The sequence below is a fragment of the Callithrix jacchus genome, chromosome 4, assembly GCF_049354715.1.
Source record: "Callithrix jacchus isolate 240 chromosome 4, calJac240_pri, whole genome shotgun sequence".
NCBI lineage: Eukaryota > Metazoa > Chordata > Mammalia > Primates > Cebidae > Callithrix > Callithrix jacchus.
Window position 1 is genome coordinate 141,679,910 of NC_133505.1, and position 21,602 is coordinate 141,701,511.

General features: G+C 35.8%; 1 protein-coding gene across 2 annotated transcripts in view; it reads right to left on the minus strand.

Moving 5' to 3' along the window:
• Positions 1 to 3,001: 3,001 nt before the first annotated feature.
• Positions 3,002 to 21,602, minus strand: part of HBS1L (HBS1 like translational GTPase) — an 89,976-nt gene continuing 71,375 nt past the window's right edge. For both annotated transcript variants that reach the window (XM_078370812.1, XM_002747054.6), the window contains 6 exons: positions 20,136 to 20,240; positions 14,678 to 14,768; positions 14,217 to 14,325; positions 8,107 to 8,207; positions 5,286 to 5,430; positions 3,002 to 3,659 (listed from right to left, as the gene is read on the minus strand). In XM_078370812.1, coding sequence (XP_078226938.1) covers positions 3,648 to 3,659; positions 5,286 to 5,430; positions 8,107 to 8,207; positions 14,217 to 14,325; positions 14,678 to 14,768; positions 20,136 to 20,240 — 563 coding nt within the window. In that variant the 3' untranslated portion in view covers positions 3,002 to 3,647. The remainder of the gene's footprint in view (positions 3,660 to 5,285; positions 5,431 to 8,106; positions 8,208 to 14,216; positions 14,326 to 14,677; positions 14,769 to 20,135; positions 20,241 to 21,602) is intronic.

Sequence of the window (21,602 nt, forward strand, 5' to 3'; positions counted from 1 at the left end):
ATAAAAATTAAGATACCCAATTGCAAAATCACTCCCACTTTCTGATAGCTCTCAATCCAGAAGAAACCCTCACTCACTTGAGCCCTCCTTAAAATCAGCTACATGTGCTCAAATTCTTAGCAAGCCCCTCCTTAGACCTTCCCACTGAGAAGTACCTATACACCCCAAAGGTGTGCAGTCTCTCTTGCTGCAGCAAGCATTAGTAAAACTAATTCCAACTACAGTTATACCCTGGTGATCTCTGATGACATCAACAAATGCTTGCCACAGAATTTTCTACCATCACTTCCCCTGCAGTCTTAAGTTTAAAGTTCTGAATTATCTCTTTTTGATGAAGACCCAGGCCCCAGAGCTTTCTCTTGTGCCCAGAATACTGCAGGCTCATAATTAGATAAGGAAAGAATGAATGTTTTTCTACTTATATATTTCTATAAATATTTTAGAGGGAAATTAGAAGATGATGATTCAGTAGTTTGTATTGGGCCTACTTGTCTTGATTTTTTTAACTGTCTAATTTTCACTAATTTCTGTACATCAGGATCTGTAATTGTCATTTTTGTATCAATAAAAAATACCTCTAACATTTCTATTGAAAAATATTGATTACATAATAAAATGAAAATAACTTGGCTAATGCTCACAACTATGTAAAAAATTGCATTGGAGAGACAGAAAAGAAATCCATGAAAACATTGGCAGCAGTTACCTTTAGGTGACAGAACTGTGGGTTAATTTTATTCTTCCCTATATTTTCTGTATTTTCCAGATTTTCTGAAGTCAGTATGATTGCATTTTAATAATGGTTAAAATTATTGATTTGCATATTCATGGGAGAAAAAAGGCTATGCCTAGAAATTGGTGTCTAAACCATTTCTCATAGTAGAGAGGCCCAAATGTCATGAATGTGTGAATAATACCAACAAGTCAAAACACAGTTCCGTAACATGTTCAAGCCAAGTTATCCTAGAGGTTAACTGCTTCGTAGAATCTGACAAAGAGTCAAAGTCAGAGGACAAAGCCATTAGTGTGAAGAAACAAAGAAACCATAAAAAAGAAGAGTCAGGACAAGAAATACCTGAAGCAAAATGACACAAAATGAATGCATTATAAATTATGGATGGAAGTATCAGGGTAAGGAAACCAGACCATAACCAAGCTTGGGCATGCCTGCTGTACCTCTTTGTCACTTAATTAACTCGAGCCTTCCACTGCCAACAGTCTTCTCACACAGTGGGTCCTCTAAATAATATCACCACTCCTTTCAACCACAGTCGATCAATAGAATGCAAATAAAGACTGTACTTAATCACTAGTGGAGAATAAATGAATAAATGCATTCATTTCTTCTACTATTTGTTTATGCTAAATTATAAACTAAAATTCTTAATTCAACCATGGTCTTATATAATACATAGAGTGGATGGTTTCCTGTTTTTACCCCCCTACCTTAAACCCCACTCCATTTCCCCTTCCTAACAGCAACCTGAATTTCCAACCCTCCCACAACTGTTAGCTGTACGCTTTGCATAATATTTACTTCACACTCAAACACAAGATATCCTAAGGAAGAACTAATAATTAAAACTCAATCATAGTCAATGATGAGATGTATCTAGGACTTCTGGAAAAGATAAGCTCTTCTAATCTGTTCTTGCTCTGGATGGAAGATCTGAGGATGTAAGTGTGAAATTATCACATTTTGTTAAGAACCTGGCATTACAGGAGAGGTTTTTTATTTGTTTATTTAAGACAAGGTCTTGTTTTGTTGCCCAGGCTGGACTGCAGTGATGTGGTCATGGCTCACTGCAACCTTGACTTCCTGAGCTCAAGTGATCCTCCCACCCCAGCCTCCTGAGTAGCTGGGACTACAGGCATGTGGCACCACACTCAGCTAATAATCTGTTTTTAAATTTTTTTCCTGTAGAGACAAGGTCTTACTACATTGCCGAAGCTGATCTCAAACTCCTGGGCTCAAGCTATCCTCCCAACTCAGCCTCCCAAAGTGTTCTGATTACAGGTGTTAGCCACCGTGCCCAGCCAAGAGTTCTATAGAGTCTGAGGGCAAAACCAGCACCAGGGAAGGCAGATTGGAGATGAGTCCTTGCTGACATTGTGTGAGCTGCTTGATCTACACTGATTAAAGCTAGAGCTAGCTCTAATTTTCTTAGTTATGTCATTCAAAAGTTTTTCTTTGTTGCTTAAGTTACCTGAAGTTAGATTTCTGTCACATGTATCTGTTAAATTCCTGCTTAACATTAATATATAAATAAAACCTTCTAACTCAGTGAATTTATTCTGAACTGACAACTATGTATGTATTTTGGTAAAGAAATATACAGGTGTGTTCACTTGTATATTTCTCTTGAACTGACAACCACATATGTATTTGGTAAAGAAATATACAGGTGTGTTCACTTGTATAATCACTCACTAAGCAACACATGTATAATCTGCCTACTCTACCATATAGACATTATGCTTCAGTTAAGAAGTGCTTATGTTTAATAATGTCAGGTTCACGAAAAGGGGCAGGGAGAAGAAATGATGTTGTATATGTTAAGCCATCCATATGCAAATCATGCTGCTCTCTAATAAAAATAAAGCTTATTTTAAACAGTCCATCAGATCAGAGTTCCAGGTTCAGTTGAGGACAAAATCTATTCTAAAGCTCCTTGCACCCAGGAGGCAACTCAATGAATACTTGTTTTCAAGTAAGTAAACCTTGGGATTTGTTATGCACAGGGGACTTATAATCTATAAGGTAAGCAAGATAAAGATAGGACCACCACAGGTGTAATTCTAAAAGTGAGAATTTTAGTGGAAAAGCAAGGTATGTTTAAAAATGGATGAGATGAAATTGGATCTGCCATTAGGATAAAAAGGAATTCATGTGCCAGAGCTAGGAAACTCTTATGTGAAAAAAGATCCCACAAAACCCCTAAATCATATTTTGTGTTAGTGGCAGAGAATCTTTCATAAATATCTAAAGAACAAAACACAGTTTGTATTATGCTCAAACTAAGGCATTTTATTAGCTGGCTTTAAAACTTAAATAATATCTTGTCTATCAAAGGAACAGCTTCCACTAATTCCAAATTAAACTTTCACAAGTTTACTTGTTTGGGGAGGGGCATTCTTATGCTCACCACAAAATACCTTTATTATAACCTTCCCCAAATCTTTTCTTAGAGTTAACTTAAAAAAAAAAAAGTTTAGGTCAAATATCAACTGCCTGAAAAACCCAATTAAATTACTTTTCCTTAAAACATGTGCAGTACAATTGACTCAAAAGAGAAAACTGCAAATACATTGTGCTTTGGCTAGAAGTAGAGTTCATTTCATGATGATTCAATATCTTCAGATACTATTTTTGACAGGTGACATAAATCTCAGCAAAGTAAATTAATTTACTAACATTTCCAAGGAGAAGTTGTTTTTAATACTAGCCTTTCTTGGCCAGTTGGCAACTTAGAATTTTGCAGAGGTGATTATTAATACTTCTTTGCAGCTAATTTTATCTTTAATTTTTCTCTCTCATCTAAAAAAATATCAGTTGTACATTGTTCCTTTGACTTAATAACTCGATTCTTTGAAACAGAAGTTGACTATTTCACTGTATCCGGAAACATGGTAGAAATTCTGAACCGTCATTCTTTTATCTGTTGAAAAAACAAACAAAAAGATATTTGCTATAATTTAATCAATCACATTATAAGAACAACAAAGGGAAAATTACGGTGAGAGAATTATTATGTCAAGAGGAAATATTTCTCTTTGTCTGGCAAATTTCTTCCTTTCTATTCATGCTATTTCTGTAACTATACTCTCTCCGTTATTCTCCACAAACACAGTTATGCATTCTAGAAATTCTTATTTCTAGAATGCTCTTTTAGAAAGAGTGCTTTGATAGATTAGATGTGAAGTTGATGACAACGATATCATCTACCAATATCGGATGCTCTGCAGGTGCCAACTACTGTGCCAAGTGCTTTGTACGTTATCATTTCATTTCACAACAACTCTAGGAGGTAGATTCTATTATCCTATTTTTAAATTGAAGGAGGCAAATTGAAGGAGAAATGCATTTATGCCGCTAAAAGTTGGTGGAGCAAGAACACAAATGGGCAGTTTGTGTGAAAGCTTCACCTCCACCCCACACCACCTTCCATATGTATTTTACATAAATTATGTTTATGAAGTTTCTTAGTGCGACTCGTTTTTAGCAACTTAAAAGAAAGATTTTTCATGATATGTGTAACTCACTTGTGATGCAACTTAAAGCTTATGTTATATCCAATTTTTTTTTAACTAGTTTTAGGCAGAAAACAATCATTCAGGGTAATGAAGTACCCTTTAAAATATACAATATTCATAAGATTCATGTTAATTATGATAGTGTAGAAGAAATTAAATCATTGAAATTTTCTGGCTCATTTCTATTTCCTCCAGCACCTTGCATTATATAATAGATACGCTGCAGAAACATTCTAATATGTTAAATTTGTTGGATAAATCACTCATATACAATGAGAGCCAGTTTTTTGAAGAAAGTAATTTTTTTTGTTTTTGAGATAGTTTGCTTTTGTTGTCCAGGCTGGAGTGCAATGGTGTGATCTCGGCTCACTGCAACCTCTGTCTCCCAGGCTCAAGTGATTCTCCTGTGTCACACTCCCAAGTAGCTGGGATTATAGGCATGCACCACCACACCTGGCTAATTTTGTATTTTTAATAGAGACGGGGTTTCTCCATGTTGGTCAGACTGGTCTTGAACTCTCTGAACACCTCAGGCAATCCACCCACCTCGGCCTCCAAAAGTGTTGGGATTGTAGGTGTGAGCAATAGTGCCCGGAAGAAAAAAATTTTAATGAAAGCTTTTCTATTAAATAAAATCACTACCCTAATTCATTTGATTCCTAAAGGCAGTACTCATTTAATTTTGAGCAATATCACTGTTGGGAATATAATTTGAAAGCCTTACTATGAGAAAGTATAAAACCAAACATTTTCTTCCCATCATTCTTTTAATTTTTAAGTATCAATTCTAATTCCTTGTTCTAATAGCATAACTGTGTTACCTTTAAGCCATAAAATCTCACTGAAGATTTTACCATCTTCCAAATGTAACTCTCTCTCTTAAAAAACCACTACAACCTAAAATGCTTAAGGCCTCTCCTCATCAATGCTCCTCTTTTATTCCCCCAGTGCTTTCTTTTTATTCCTAAAAGGTAAAAAAGAAAAGACATCATAACTATGGCTATATAATGAGTCACTTGAAAATAAAATACCTCCGTGACCACACCAGCAGCTATTGTAGAACCACCATAACGTAGCATAAACCTCCCCAGCTCTTTAAAGTCTTTATATAGCTCAAGAGCTATTGGTCTTTGTGTCTGTAGCTCCACCAATGCATTCTGGCCTTTAGTCAAAAACCTATTAAGTAAAAAAAAAAAAGAACAAATAAATATATGATAGAGGTGAATAAATGCAATAATAATCTGAAAACCAAAGATTTCACAATCAACCAACCCATCAACTGAGTCTTTCAAAAACAGGAAAAAGATTTTTTTTGAATGAAAATGTATGTCTTTGGACTTTCTGCTTTAGTGAAAGAAATGAGGAGTAATTCTAGATTTAAGAAACATTAGGTAGTTCATTTTTACTAATCTTCCAAATATAACTCTATCCCTTACAGGACCATGACAGCCTGAAATTCTTAAGGCCCCTCCTCATGAACGAAATGTTTTTCTTTCATACTCTCAAGAAATTGAGTTCAATTATCCAATCACACTCTCTCTCTCTCTCTCTCTCTCTCTCTCTCTCTCTCTCTCTCTCTCTCTCTTTCCCCACACAGGAATAAAAGTTCCTTAGCAGGAATTCAGGATAAAAATTATGTAAGTAGCTTTTCCACAATACAAAACTTGTAAAAAATGAAAGGAGACAGGGCATGGGCCAGACTGTATGTAAATGGCTTCACACAAATAAGTAAACAGAAATCTCTACACTAGTCCCTGCTCAGACTTAGTGAGAGAGGCAGAACCTAAAAAGGGCCATTTTGGAATTGTTTTCTAATTTAATTTTGATATACTCTAAAAGGATAGAGGACAGAAATCACAAACTCTCCTTTTGAAAAATTAGTTCAGGGAGAGACAGAGTAAATCAAAGAAGTTTCTAAAAAAATACACCAAAAATTCCAAGTATTCATTTTGGATGATTTCAGCCTTAAGTTCATCCCTTAGGAAGGAGAGCATCTAATATATACATGGCTTATTCCAAATTAAGTTTCTAGAAAATTAAATTCCATTTTTCATAAAGCAATCAAGAGTCTACTATGTGCCTGAACAGGAATAAAAGGGAAAGGCCAAATGGTTGTGCAAAATAAAAGGATAAAGCTACAAATAAGGTGACAGGAAACACAAACACGAGACTACGTTAAACCCTACCATCGCTGAGCTAGGACTTTGTAGCAGGAGCATGGAGGAAAAGACTCAGGATTATACATGATCAGCCAATTTCAGTTTGAAAATTCTGCAAATCAATTGTCTGGGTCAAACAGCCTGGCTCCTGAACAAAAGAATATAATTTATGTAAACCAATTGACTAGGTTAGAATCCTGCCTCTACCACTTGAGTTTTGTGACACTTGCTAGATGCTTCACAAGATTGCTAAGAATCTAAACCTTGTGAAAGCATTCACAATAGAGCCTAAAAAATAGTGGTCCTGAAGTAACATTAGTCATATAGTTATATCATGTTTCTCAGAACATTATGGCAAACACTCATGCCAGAAGCTAAAGACTCAGGTTAAATATAAAGATCTACCTTTAGGAGAGAGGTAAAGTAGCCCTTTCCTCTTAACAGAGAACAGGCAAGGGTTTAGAGCAATGCAAGATTTTCTCTTCCACCTGCAGCCAGCCTATTAACCCACCAACCATGTTTGGCCTCTTCTGCAGGTGTAAAAGATGAGGAACACCAAGGACAGAAAAAAGGGAATTTGGGATGTTATTCCCCATGCGATGAAGTTGGAAGGAGAACCCCAAAGCTAAAGCAGCCAAGCCAAACTGCAATTAGCTTTAACTTAGATTTGGGTAAGAAATCTTTTTTTTTTTTTTTTTTTTGAGATGGAGTTTTCACTCTTTCACCCAGGCTGGAGTGCAGTGGCGCGATTGTGGCTCACTGTAACCTCCGCCACCACGGTTCAAGCAATTCTCCTGCCTCAGCCTCCTGAGTAGCTGGGATTACAGCTGCCCACCAGCACGCCCAATTAATTTTTGTATTTTGGTAGAGACGGAGTTTCATAATGTTGGCCAGACTGGCCTTGAACTCCGGACTTCAGATAATCTGCCTGCCTCGGACTCCCAAAGTGCTAGGATTACAGGCATGAACCACCGCAGGCAGCCAAGAAATCTATTTTGTCACATTCATGTCTAGTCTTGTATTTTGTTTTTATTTACAATACTCAGTTTCTGAGGAAGTGCTTCCTTTGAAAAATCCCAATCTTGTCCTAGCCAAAGGGAAGTGTCACACCTAGGCCTGGACATTAATGGTAATCATCAGGCCCAACAGAATGTGTTCACCACAACTTAAGGCTCCAGGTGGACTTCAAGCAAAAAAGAAAAAAAAAAAACCTTTCCACATGGGAAAAGAGCAGGCACTACAGAGTGTGTAGATGATTTTCTTCTTAGCATAGGGAATGATCTTATTAAGCATGTGACAAGAAACTTAAACACATAGTTGAAATTTGGAACCAGTGTCTAGACATAGTTCAAATTCATCTTTAAAAATGTAAGTCTGGTTTTTGAAATGCCCTTATGTTCACATCATCAGTATCTACGGCTTAAAATGTACATACATATATGTTTACATTTACGTTTATTTATAATTCACATCCTCCACCACCATGCATAACAGATATTTATATCTAGCATTCATATCTAAACAAGAGCTTAAATACTTGCTTGTTTTTGTTTAATTTAGTCCTTGAAGAAAAATAATTTCTCGAACAAGCAAAAATGGGTTTCACTTACCACAAAGAGAAATACTATACAAATGAGTTGATCTTTAAAAAATGTGTTTAAATTGTTGATCATTTCTGCATTGAAACACTCACTTAGGCTTTTTCTTTGTGACTTCACCCGTGCTTTTGTTTAAGACACTAATCAATCGTTTAATAACGGCGGGTTCACTGACAGTTTGGTAGTGTAACAGCACCTAAAACAAAAAATTATAACACTAAAAATCTGCTTCCATAGCATCTCTGGCCTTTTCTTTTGGCACTTACACTTAATTATCTTCAATTCAGCACTACTGCTTGGAGTCTTTCAGGATCTCCAGTTGCTTTCTCTAGGGCCTAACACTCTAATCAGGTGGTTACTTAACTGGGAAAAATGTCAGAAGAGGCATTTCACATTTCTACTTCACCAATTACTGTATCAGCTTTAGTTCAGTGCATAACCTGCCAGCTTTTTCCTCTGTAATGACGGAGGGTAACAACATCTTAGGGCTGTCATAAAGATTAAGAGAATTCGTCATATAGAACAAATGTTGTCATTGATGTCATTTTTACCATTATAAGCAGTAGTAGGGAAAGAACCTGGGATTGAATCTCAACTCTTTCTTTCTCTTCTATCTGTCTGTACCTCAGTTTCCTCAAGTGTAAAATAAGTAGACTTTTAGAGCGTTGTGATGAAAATTAAATAGGATCAGACCCAGTGCCTGCCATGGTAGATGTTCAACAAATATGAATTGTCTCATCATAAAAGTTAAGAGAGGGGGATAATATCATATTCACAGTAATTAATGTATTCATTGTTGGATAAGAATAAAATAAATATAGAGGTAAAGAGGAAGGAAAATAACATTTTTAAGTATATTGGGTACAAGCATTGTATGGTATGACTTACATGTACTATTTAATTAATGTGGCAGCTTAGTAGGCCCTGAAGTCAGACAGACCTGGGTTCAAATCACCTCTATTTGTGTAAACTTTGGGGCAAGTTCTTTTTTTTTTTTTTTTGAAACGGAGTTTCACTTTGTTGCCCAGGCTGGAGTGCAGTGGAGCAATCTTGGCTCACTGCAACCTTCACCTCCCAGGTTCAGGCAATTCTCCTGCCTCAGCCCCTCGAGCAGCTAGGACTACAGGCGCACGCCACCACATCCAGCTAGTTTTTTATTTTTAGTAGAGACAGGGTTTCACCATGTTGGCTAGACTGGTCTTGAACTTCTGACCTCAGGTCATATGCCTGCCTCAGCTTCCCAAACTGCTGGCATTACAGGCATGAGCCACTGCACCTGGCCTGGGGCAAGTTCTTTAACAATCCTCTACCCACAAAATCCCCAGCCTCCAGTTCCTTATAACTGAAATAAGGAAAATCAGATAATGTTATTTTAAAGTGGTGCCTGGCACACAGTAAGCATTCAGTTAACTGATAGCCTTTTATATAAGCTATTATTTCCATGTTTTATATGTAAGGAAAATTAAAATGAAAAAGATCAAGGAATTTAATGTGTCCATAATGCTATGTATAGCATCATGTATAGAGCTGAATTTAGGCTTACATCCGTTGAAACTACAAATTCAAAGCTCTTCCCACTGGAGGCCTATAGAAATCATATAAATGGAACATTTCACTTTATGAAAGATAAAGCTAAGGTTTGGATATGTCCTAATCCAAACCAGAACATAGTTAGACTGAGTATCCTCATTCAATAAGTGTGCAGGCTGGGCGCGGTGGCTCACACCTGTAAATCTCGGCTCTTTTGGAGGCTGAGGTGGGTGGATCACAACGTCAGAAGTTCAAGATCAGCCTTGCCAAGATGGCAAAACCCTGTCTCTACTAAAAATACAAAAATTAGCCAGGTGTAGTGGCAGCTGCCTGTAATCCCAGATACTTGGGAGGCAGAGGCAGAGAATTGCTCGAACCTAGGAGGCAGAGGTTTCAGTGAGCCACGATCGCGCCACTGCACTCCAGCCTGGGCAACAGAGCAAGATTCCATCTCAAAAAAAAAAAAAAAAAAAAGTGTGCAATAAGCATTAAGTGTGCAATATGTCTACAGTTTGGAGATATTGAAAAGACCAAATTCCCAGGACACATCAGAGCTATCAAAGTTTAATTGGTTTATAAGTATCATTTAATGCTCTTTGTAGAAACATTGACACTTCTACTCCAGAATCTTCTAGCCAAAATAGTTTGTACATTCAGAAAACAGAAATGCAAGGGGGGCTGTAAATGTACAATCCTAGACTTTGGGAACTTTCTAAACCAAGTCATTCGATTAAAAAAATAAAAAGACACAGCTGAGCCTCCATTACTCCAAAAGGACAAAGTGGTTTTCTGTTTCAATGACATTTGAGGAGTCAGAACCAGAAAGATCCCAAAAGAATTAAAAACTGACTACTGGGGTTGAAAAACTTGCTACCGTGCATGGTAAAGTGGTGAGAAACACCTCTGTGCATTCAAAGGATTCAGGTCTTACCCAGTATTAATGTGACATAAATGTAATTCTAAATATCTAAGAAACATTTCTTTTGTAGCAAACAACTTACGTGAGCAAGTAGAATTCACTTCACTGAGCCAGGGTTCAACTAAGGAACTGGAACCAGTCTCCATGGCCAAATTTGAAAGAACAGAGGCACACAAACCTAATTACGTTTTTTCTACCCTTGGTGAGCTATGTGTGGATTCCAGGTAAAATCAGGGTGGACAAAGGATGGGTGTGGCAGCATGAAGGTAGGTCTTGTTTTTGTTCGTTTGTTTTTTTGAGACAGAGTCTCACTGTGTCCCCAGGCTGGAGTGCAGTGGTAAGATCTTGGCTCACTGCAACCTCTGCCTCCTGGGTTCAAGCGATTCTCCCGCCTCAGCCGGGACTACAGGCATGCACCACCATGCCCAGCTAATTTTTGTATTTTTAGTAGAAACAGAGTTTCACCATGTTGGCCAGGATGGTCTCCATCTCTTGACCTTGTGATCCGCCCTCCTCAGCCTCCCAAAGTGCTGGAAATACAGGCATAAGCCACCGCGCCCAGCCAAAGTTAGGTCTTACGTCTTTTTAGCTCCTCAGTATCTTACAAATAGTAGCTCAAACAAAATATTACATGAAAATAACAGATAGAAGTGACTGTACACTATCTCAACATTTTAATTCATATTATATTTAACCAAAGTCATCTGTAATTCAAAGCGATGTGCAGCATAGTGTAATAGGGGAAAAAAGTACTCAATTTCAGAGCAAAAGTAATGAATAAGGAGTCCTGGCTTAATCATTTATTGAACATGGCACAACCTCTCATTCCTTTTCTATAAATGAGAACCATACTAATACAGGTCCACAATCACTTATCTGCAATTCCCAAGTTCCAAAAGACTGAAAATCTAAAGTTTTTTCCTAAGTCTGTAACAAGGCCATTTAAGTGCGAAACCAGACCTAAAGTGAAGTAATTTATAGATCTTATTTATCTCAGTTAATGTTAATAAGTTTTGGTACAGAAACATTAATATTTTGATTTTAGAGTTTTGTTCTCTTCTATTATGTAACTTGCATGCATCACTTACCTTTTTAAAGTTCTAACATTTCTGAATTCTAAAACCATTGGCCTAAAGGGTTTCAGATAAAGGCGGGGATTCTATATTTCATGTAGGGTCATGAGAACCAAATTACCTAGTGTTTTATAAACTCAAATGGGCTATATAATCTGTTAGGTGACCAAAAAAAATTATTTTCCTTAATTTTCTAGGTAACCTGTATTTTTTAAATATTAACAAATATATAGTCAATTGGTTTTCAGCAAGGGTATCAAGTCCATTCAATAGGGGAAAGAACAGTCTTTTCAACTCATGGTGCTGGGAAAATTGGATATCCACACACAAAACAATGAAGATGAGATTCTACCTTACATATATACAAAAATTAAATGACAATGGATCAAAGACCTAAATATAAAAGTAAAAACAACAAAACTCTTAGAAGAAAACTTAGCACAAAAAGCTTTATGACACTGGATTTGGCAATGATTTCTTAGATAATACGCCAAAAACAAAGGCAACAAAGTAAAAAATAAACTGGACTTCGACCTAAGTGCTCATCAACCAATGAGTAGCTAGAGAAAACGTACGTGTACAACATGGAGTACTACTTGGCATACAAAAGGTAGAGATAGTGTGTTTTGCAGCAACTTGGATAGAGCTGGAGGACATTATTCTAAGTGAAATAACTCAGGAATGAAAAACCAAATAGCGTATGTGCTCATTTAAAAGTGGGAGCTAAGCTACAGGTACACAAAGGCATATGGAATAGTATAGGAGACACTGGAGACTCAGTAGCAGAGAGGGCTTGAGAGGGATGAAAGATTAAAAAAACTTGCATCTTGGGTGATGGGTGAGCTAAAATCTGAAACTTCATCATTATATAATTTATCCACATAATAAAAACCCGCTAGTTGGTAAAAAGAAGTAAAAAGAAAATAGACAAATAAATTTTAAAAAACAAAGGAAAACCACTTGTACCCCAAAAGCTATTGAAATTTAAAAATATATTAAAAAACATAGAGTTTCCCATATAAAATAGGGGAAATTTAAATATATTTACATAGTATTATGCAATTAGTCCCTAAATAGTAACATTTTAATAGCTTAGGAAACACCTTTGCTTAAAAAATTTTTTTTGAAGTTTTTCTCCCATAGAGGGTAGATTGATAAAATATGATCATTTTTTCCGAAATAAATTTGATCCTGGTGTTTCTGAATCAATAAATGCGGGCAGAATCTTCTAAAGGAACACTGAAAAACTTGCAATTCGTGATTATTTTTAAGAAACTACAGTAGTCAAGAAGACAGTATTAGTTTTCAAAGTAACTACTGACCTCTTGACCTCTCTACCTCCCCATTGGCAAACATTATCATTGCATGAGTAAAACATGCCATAACCAACCTCTCCTTTGTCCCATAGGACATACTGCTTTCTATGAATGAGTTCCATTTGCTCACAGCAATTAACTTGTTGTTACTTGATGATCAATACATGAATTCTGAATATTTAAGTATCTTCAACTATAGCATTTATTTTTTTAAAAAAAAAGCTTTTATTTCTGTTTTAGTGTAGGAAGAAATGGAATATAATTATGAAAGTAAAGTACTTAAATAACACCTTAAAATACAATTTTACATAATCAAACTAATATAGAAATAATTACAAAGAATTATAAAGTACATGGTTATCTCAGATATAAGTGTGTAAGGATAAATGATCCAAATAAATGTATTGCCAACCTCTAAACCACTATCACTAACTTAAAAAAGTCTTACTTTTATTTCAAATATGCATCAAATGGTAGAAACATCATGGAGAAACAGTTATTGTCATGCAGAATCTGTAGTATATGAGATAATCAGAAAAAAAAATTCTAATGGGAAAATGGCCATCTGTTGTATGGCAAAAGCAAGATACCAAACTACAAGAGTATAGTCCCAAATATCTCAAAATAATTACACATAAAACAAAAAATCCAGACTATTCATAAGTAACAACTTTTCAAGGTAAGTAACATTATTGTATAAAATCTCCCTCTTCACATAAAGTGTATATGTTCAAATGATGCTGGCAAACCAACCTTACAGCATGCAGGGTCTGAATGTGTTGCTTCAGCACCACTGAAGTTTACTGATGTCTAGGATCCCCAGAATACACCCAATACCTATCAGTATATACACAGACGGGGTGGATAATATGATTACATAAAAACACTGACATGTAAAGATACATGTATTTAGGTATTATGCAAGTATACGACATTTTTATTTTCCATGTTTTTATATGTTTTCCAAAATTTTCTAAAGAATCTATTACTTTTATTATCAGAAAAACTGCAAATCAACATATTAAACAAAATGGTAACCCAGAAAGATTCAACCTAAAAAACTTGGGTAAACTTCAGAACACAGTGAAAATGTGTCTATCATTTTTCTCTGGATAAATTTTATTATCATTATTTTGTATCCTATTTGTTATGAAATATCTTCTCAATGCCTTTTAAAAAGTCCTCAGGCTCAAGGATCAAAATAAAAATGATTTTCTAATTACAATTTTAAGTTTTTCTAGACTATAGCAATAAGATGTTAATTGAAAATAAATATAGTTCATCACTTGTAAAGAAAGTTATCACTTTTAGGATAAAGTTACTTTGAATTTATAAAAATAGGAACAATAAAACATTTTGGAACTTACAGGAAATCCTTTAGTGATAGGAATTTCAATATTAAAGATGAGGATTCGGGCTCTGAAACGAGTGCAAGCTTTAATGGGTTCTTTGGGGCCGCAAAATACACAGCCAACACTGTAAGAACAACAAAAGGAGAAATTTACATCAAATAGAAAGACCTCAAAACCATTTACAAGGAAAGTAAAACAATTAAGTAAATTAGGGACTTTTTCTAAATACTCCCTTCTGAGTTAAACCATGGCTTTAAACTTACATCACTTTTACACATTAGAGCTTTCACTCGAAGCACATGCCAAGTATGTGCACTGACATGTATTAATTCAAATTTTAAGTAGTTTTGCTTACATTTCCACAGAATTTGGTCAAATGAAATTCTAAATTGAACTAGTAGACTGCAAAATATATGTGTTTAGAGGTGAGGTCCTATATGAAGACAACACTTGCTTAAACTCATTTTCTCACTCACTTGATTTTAATGATATCCATCCCGACCAAAGTAAGACTAACATGATCGCCTGCTGCTGCCCAGTCGACAGGTTCATCATGCAGAGTAATTCCTGGAAATGAGTAAGAACCAAAGCATACAGTGGAACACCTCCATATCCAACCATAACAACCAACAGTCTGGCTGATTTGTGCTTCATCAGTCACTACTCATCATTTTCAATATGAATGGATTGAGAGTAAGAAATATAACTGTGAGCGTTGAGGAAAACACACATCCTCTAGAACTGATTCTCCTAGAATACCACCCTAAACATAAAGGGACTTGTATTTGCCCATAAAAGGCTGACGTCTGCTTATTTAATCAAGATTTTTAAACTCATTGACACAATTGGTATATTCATTAAACAGGCCTCATTCAAATATTTGAATGTTATATTAATGGATACAGACAAATAAACAGTTCAAATTATTCAAAATGACCTAAAACATGGGACTGGAAAAGATGTCTAGCAGTATTTTCTTCTCTTGAATTTTGCTTTTAATTAGACAACCACCTAAACAACTAATCCTTGTTTTCCAAGTAACCTATGGGACATGTACACTAGGTAAGAATTTCAGATGGTCTTCTCAGCAGGCCTTTTAACTACTCCTGGCTTAAAAAGAACTTCTTCCCAGAGAAAGATCTGCATACTAATGACTGGTTATATAAAAAGAAAAACATTAAGGACATAGTGATAAGATAATTTAAAAATGATCCTAGGTGTTGCTATATATCTGGAGATATACATGTATTTACCTAGACACAGTCCTGAAGGTAGTCATAGAGAGAAGTTCCCAAAAGCAATAGTCAGCTACCTTATCCAACGGCTTTTAAAATATATCTCGCATTGTCTGATTTCATGAAATACATTTATGGATTAAGTTCCTTTCCACATTCTCTTCACAAAGAGAATGTGTCGGCCAACCCCCGTGGATAGTCCTTGACTGACATGTGGACATGTTCTTAGTAAATTATAATACACCCATATCTTTCTGAAAATACTCATTTCCTATGCAGCAAGGAGAGTTTCTGACTTTTAGGGAGTTCAAGGATAACTTTAAGATCTCTGAGACAATCTAGAATTTTATGCAAAACGTCATGTATGTGCACATGTGCATTAATTTGAGAAAAGAAGGCATAACTTTCTTCAAGTATCAGAGATTCTTTCTCCAAACATGTTAGCAATTGTGGTATTAAGGAATGTTTGCTAACTATCAACTAACTAGATTAATTTTAAAATGTAAATTTAGAATGAACTTATCTGAGTTTTGCTATGAAATATGGAACTGAAAACAGAAGCTAGATATTTACATATAATAGAGATTGCCTCTGGCTTAAAAATTTGTACAGGTTTCAGACTACAAGTATAAAATTTTCCAAAGGTACTTATATTATTTGGTTCCTCTTTCCCTCAATCAGATTACACTATTCCACATATAAAAATTATCAAAATAAACTTTTCTCATGGGACAAACATCACAAAAAGAGGCTCTTTTTTAATACTCCAGGAGTTTGACATGTTAATAAAGTAGAAACGGAATTGAGAATTTCTATTTGTTGGTAGGAGATTCAGTCAAGTCTTTCTTTTGGGACAGTACTGGTCAGAGAGTCACAGTAGTGCCTAAAAATGTTTAGATAGAAGAGTGTATTCAAGAACCTAAAACCAAAGCAAAAGCAGTAAGGTGAGAAACTGAGGACTGAGAACTCACCAATTTAAGTTAAAACCCTCAATAAACTCAGTATTGTCGGAACATATCTCAAAATAATAAAAGCTATTTATGACAAACCAACAGCCAATATCATACTGAATGGGCAAAAACTGGAAGCATTCCCTTTGAAATCTGGCACTAGACAAGGATGCCTTCTCTCACCACTCCTATTCAATATAGTACTGGAAGTTCTAGCCAGAGCAATCAGGCAAGAAAAAGAAATAAAGGGTATTCAAATAGGATAGGAGGAAGCCAAATTGTCTCTATTTGCAGATGACATGATAGTATATCTAGAAGACCCCATTGTCTCAGCCCAAAATCTCCTGAAACTGATAAGCAACTTCAGCAAAGTCTCAGAATACAAAATCAATGTGCAAAAATCACAAGCATTCCTGTGCACCAATAACAGACTTAAAGAAAGCCAAATAAAGAATGAACTGCCATTCACAATTGCTATAAAGAGAATAAAATACCTAGGAATACAACTAACAAAGAACGTAAAGGACCTCTTCAAGGAGAACTACAAACCACTGCTCAATGAAATAAGTGAGGACACAGACAGATGGAGAAACATTCCATGTTCATGGTTAGGAAGAATCAGTATCGTGAAAATGGCCATACTGCCCAAAGTAATTTACAGATTCAACTCTATCCCCATCAAGCTACCAATGACCTTCTTCACAGAACTGGAAAAATCCACCTTAAACTTCACATGGAACCAAAAGAGAGCCCACATAGCCAAGTCAATTCTATGTCAAAAAAACAGAGCAGGAGGCATCACACTACCAGACTCCAAACTATACTATAAGGCTACTGTAATCAAAACAGCATGGTACTGGTGCCAAACCAGAGATATAGACCAGTGGAACAGAACAGAGGCATGAGAGGCAACACAACCTATCTACAATCATACAATCTTTGATAAACCTGACAAAAACAAGCAATGGGGAAAGGATTCCCTGTTTAATAAATGGTGTTGGGAAAACTGGCTAGCTATGTGCAGAAAGCAGAAACTGGACCCCTTCCTGACACCTTACACTAAAATTAACTCCAGATGGATTAAAGACTTAAATATAAGACCTAACACCATAAAAACCCTAGAAGAAAATTAGGCAAAACCATTTAGGACATAGGAGTAGGCAAGGACTTCATGACCAAAACACCAAAAGCATTGGCAACAAAAGCCAAAATAGACAAATGGGACCTAATCAAACTCCACAGCTTCTGCATGGCAAAAGAAACAGTCATTAGAGTGAATCGGCAACCAACAGACTGGGAAAAAATTTTTGCAGTTTCCCCATCTGACAAAGGGCTGATATCCAGAATTTAGAAAGAACTCAAATAGATTTACAAGAAAAAAACAAACAAGCCCATTCAAAAGTGGGCAAAGGATATGAACAGACACTTTACAAAAGAAGACATACATTAGGCCAACAAACATATGAAAAAATGCTCATCATCACTGGTCATTAGAGAGATGCAAATCAAAACTACATTGAGATACCATCTCATGCCAATTAGAATGGCGATCATTAAAAAAACTGGAGACAACAGATGCTGGAGAGGATGTGGAGAAATAGGAACACTTTTACACTGCTGGTGGGAGTGTAAATTAGTTCAACCATTGTGGAAGACAGTGTGGCAATTCCTCAAGGACCTAGAAATAGAAATTCCTTTTGACCCAGCAATCCCATTTCTGGGTATATATCCAAAGGATTATAAATCCTTCTATTATAAGGACACATGCACACGAATGTTCATTGCAGAACTATTTACAATAGCAAAGACCTGGAATCAACCCAAATGCCCATCGATGATAGACTGGATAGGGAAAATGTGGCACATATACAACATGGAATATTATGCAGCAATCAAAAACGATGAGTTCGTGTCCTTTGTAGGGACATGGATGAACCTGGAGAACATCATTCTCAGCAAACTGACACAAGAACAGAAAATGAAATACCGCATGTTCTCACTCATAGGCGGGTGTTGAACAATAAGAACACATGGACACAGGGAGGGGAGCACTACACACTGGGGTCTGTTGGGGGGAATAGGGGAGAGATAGCGGGGGGTGGGGAGTTGGGGAGAAATGCCAGATATACGTGAAGGGGAGGAAGGCAGCGAATCACACTGCCATGTCTGTACCTATGCAACTATCTTGCATGTCCTCCACATGTACCCCAAAACCTAAAATGCAATTTAAAAAAAAAAAAGACTGGCTCTCAAGGAGTAGTGTGGTTCTTCCCTGGGGCTTCTTCTGATAAGACTTCTCTCTTAACAAACACTGATTAAAGATAATGCTTCCAGTTTCTCTGTATGAAAAGTAGAGAGAAGAAGGGGGTAAAGAATGTGAGACTTTCAGAGGTCACTAAGGATTTTAGAGGTTATAAGAGAGTCAATCTTAAGGTCTGTGAGAACTTTAGGATCATGGTTTTAATTCATGGCTCGACCATAAAAAAAATTCTTGTTCTCAAAAATGATCGTTAGCACACCAAAAACATAGTGTTTCAAAATTATTATAGCTCGTCACTTTATAACACAAAAGCAGAGAGCTGTACTTGCACACAATGAACAGATCTATAGAAAATGACACTATTTTTAAAGTGCATGTTACTTTCTATCAAAACAGAAATTTCATGATCCCTAGTGGGCAGAAATAAAAAAGGTCAAATGGAAATAACTGGTTTTCATTCCCTTACTCATCTTTAAATGTAGGTTAAACCATGTAACTTCAAGAGATATTCATTAATTTCTTAAACTTTTCAAGAAATCTTCTTTTAAAGACAGTATAATAATTCAAGCAAAATATACATTCAAATTTATAAATCAATCAGGTACAACTCTAGATATGAACTATAAATTAAGAGTAACAGGGAAAAATACTAAAATCAAAAATTTTTTCTTTTTAATAGGCTATACTTCAGCTTAAAATGGTTACAAATAATGTTATTTTATAGTATAAAATAGATCTTCACAAGTCAGAGGCTAAGTTGGAAGCCAGAATAAAAGAGATATAGAATTATAAAGCTTTAGTCAAAATTTGGAAAATAATATTATACAGACATATACATGTAGCATATAACATGTACTCACATACATAAATATGTATGTATATATGTCTGTATTAGAAGACAGAAATAATTATCAGTTACTATAAAAAAAATTAGGTCTATGTGCAGAAACAGTGACTGTGGTAATTTACAAGCTCAATTTCTCCTTTCAACATTGGGTTTTTCTGCATTTGAATCTTACTTACATCTTCCTATAAAATAAACATATATTTTTGGCATAAACGTGACCAAAGCTGTTAATTTATAGTTATTCTGAAATATACATTTCAAAGCAGGCTGCTTTGCTATTGACTGGTTAGGGTCAGGCTAGGACTAGATTTAATATCTGCTACAGAATATTATTCCAAATGTATCTGTGAGGTATCCATACATATCTGGTTAAATCCTAACCAGTCTACTCTAATCAGTGTCAAAAATAGAATGCTACCCAGTTAGAATGTGATATGTAAATATACATACATAAACAGTCACAAAAGAAAAAAATCGTTTAATGTTTTCACATTTTCATCTTCAACAGTTAGTATCATTTTGACAGTCAGTCACAATTTCAGTAAGAGGTTACTTACTTTGGAGTGGTAACTGAACCACTTTTTAAAAATTTGCTGTCTCAACTTAAGGCTTGTTTAGCAAAAGCATCTTGCAGATAAATACCTTTTACGGTACAAGTTTCATTAGGAGGCATTGCCAGTAGTCGGTCACCAGTTTGAATATAACCAGCTTCAATTTTACCAGTTATGCAAAATCCTGATCCCTGATCTGCAAAACATACCAAAATCTTATGATTCATACAGCAATGTTATCTGATGATTAATATTACTAACTATACTTAGTTCCTAAGTAGTTACATAAAACTAGTAGTTCAATGGACAAATAATCATTTCAGAGTTAACATCTCTACTAAATATGGCATATATTTTACTTTTTTGGAAATAAAAGCACTCATATTACCAAAAATAGAGGTTCATTCCTTTCTCAAATATTTATTGAGAAATAATAAGTATTTCTCTATAAGTACCAGACATTATACTGAACTTGGGGGATAAAAAAATAAAAATATAAGTCCTTGCCCATAAAGATATTATAGTAGTAAAGAGAAAGATGAAAACAATTACATTGTCCTGAGACAAACGCTATTTAAAATGTACAATAGAAACAGAAAGGTATACCAAAGAACCCATGATGGTGAGAACAGAAATCTGGGCACTTTGAAGAAGGAATAAGTGTTTATTAGGTAGCTTGTATGTGGGAAGACATTGCTGCCCCAGGAAACTGTGCAAAGGCATAACCAAATAAAGGATGTGCTAAGAGCCATCTGTCACTTTTGGGGGCTGTGGGGAGGGGACCATACAGAATAATGAAGAAAATGCAAGACAGGAGGCAACAGAGATAGGCAAGGGAGAAATAATAGAAGGGACTCACAAATCACACTTCGGGTTTAAATTTCATCCTGCAGTTAAGTACTAGGAAGCCAGCAAACATTGTGAACGGAGGTATTTCTGTGTTAGAGTAGAAGCTGATACAAATGCACACACACACTACAGAAAAATCAACTCAAGAATTTGGGAATAAGGATTTGGGAACAAGTTTGGAGAGGTAAGAAAAGTGACGAGTAATGACAGAAAGGGGAAAATCTGAGATCATGATGCATTAACTGTGAGATATGAAACTAAAGACAAGATCCATTTTAGGCTTGGCAAATCTGAAGTGTCTGTGAGACATACACATGCAGAAGTTGCATTCCAGTGGGGACCAATCACACCACATTCCATGAGAATGGTATCCCCAAAAGAAAACACTCTCAGGAGAGATGTACAAGTGTGCGGAAAATGAGAAAAAGGTTTGGGTTAGAGACAGAGATTTGGAAAGCATCAAGATGCAGAAGGTAGAGAAGCTCATGAATGTCAGTTCAAAAGGAGCTTGCAGAGTAAGAAGAGGACTGAGGCAGCAGAACACTGTTTAAGAGACAGAGAATGACGAGCCCATAGAGAAGATACACAGAGGTCAGAGAACCAGGCAAGTTAACGGAAGAAAGCAGGTCACAGAAACCAAGGGAGGAAAGTTTCTAGGTGGATGTGGCTACCAGCATCAGAACCAATACCAAATTCAAGTAAGATAGAA